Source organism: Malassezia pachydermatis (assembly GCF_001278385.1).
Source record: "Malassezia pachydermatis strain CBS 1879 chromosome Unknown scaffold21, whole genome shotgun sequence".
Lineage (NCBI taxonomy): Eukaryota > Fungi > Basidiomycota > Malasseziomycetes > Malasseziales > Malasseziaceae > Malassezia > Malassezia pachydermatis.
The window spans coordinates 1-867 of record NW_017253157.1 but is presented as its reverse complement, the minus strand read 5'-3'; the positions used below and the strand labels follow the sequence as shown (position 1 = coordinate 867).

At 64.6% G+C, this 867-nt stretch overlaps 1 protein-coding gene across 1 annotated transcript; it reads left to right on the top strand.

Moving 5' to 3' along the window:
• Positions 1 to 248: 248 nt before the first annotated feature.
• Positions 249 to 719, top strand: Malapachy_3700 (hypothetical protein; the record flags this gene model as incomplete). Its single annotated transcript, XM_018138162.1, has 1 exon — positions 249 to 719. The coding sequence occupies one exon, from the start codon at positions 249 to 251 to the stop codon at positions 717 to 719; it is 471 nt and encodes a 156-aa protein (XP_017990035.1).
• Between the last annotated feature and the right edge of the window lie 148 nt (positions 720 to 867).

Genomic DNA, 867 nt, shown 5'->3' with positions numbered 1-867 from the left:
TCCTGCGGTGGGCCATACGCTCGGACACCTCCACATCCAACAACGACACCTCGCAGGCCGACCCGGACGGCTTCCTGCCTGGCGTCCTCGACGGGCACGTCCCGCCCGAAGCGATCCAGTCCCAACACGAACGCGTGGCCGCCGTGCTGCGCGCCGAGCACGACGCCATGATCCAGTCCCTACCTCCAGCGATGCTGAAATTGCACCTAGAACAACAAAGTAAACTCGCTAGGAGGTGGCTCCGGACCATGCCGTCGCGCCCTGCGTGCACGCTCGACAACCGCGCGATCGAGGTGGGTCTCCAGCTTCGGACGCTCTGCCCGCCGCGCACAGGCGTATGCACATGGTGCACGACGCCCAGCATCACGCCCTTCCACGGCGAGGTGTGCCCCGGGCGCCAACGGGTGCAGCAGATCAAGCGCCACGACTACCTTCGTGACCTACTCGCTCGCACATTCCAGCGCCGCCCTGGGACCACAGTCAGGGTCGAGCAGGGATGGGACACCGACGAGCCGGACCGCCGCCGCTTCGACATTGAAGTGCGCAGCCACTACGACGAGTCGCCCATCACGCACATCGACCTGACCGTCGTGGAGGTCGTCCACGCCGCCGAGGTCGCCGCTGGACGACAGGCCCCACCCGTTCTCGTCCCGCGCTTCGACGAGGGCCAGGCCGTGCCTTCGCACCACTGGGAGGCACACCCTGCGTATGCTGTCTAAGTGGAGGAGGCGTCTGCCTGTGCCTTCATTTATCCAATTTAATTTAATTTAATTCCCCCGTATGGAGGTGCCACCACTCTCCCACCCCGCGTTCGTATCGTACCTATGTAGCGCGATAGCACAGTAATCGAGCGCGGGGACTCACGCC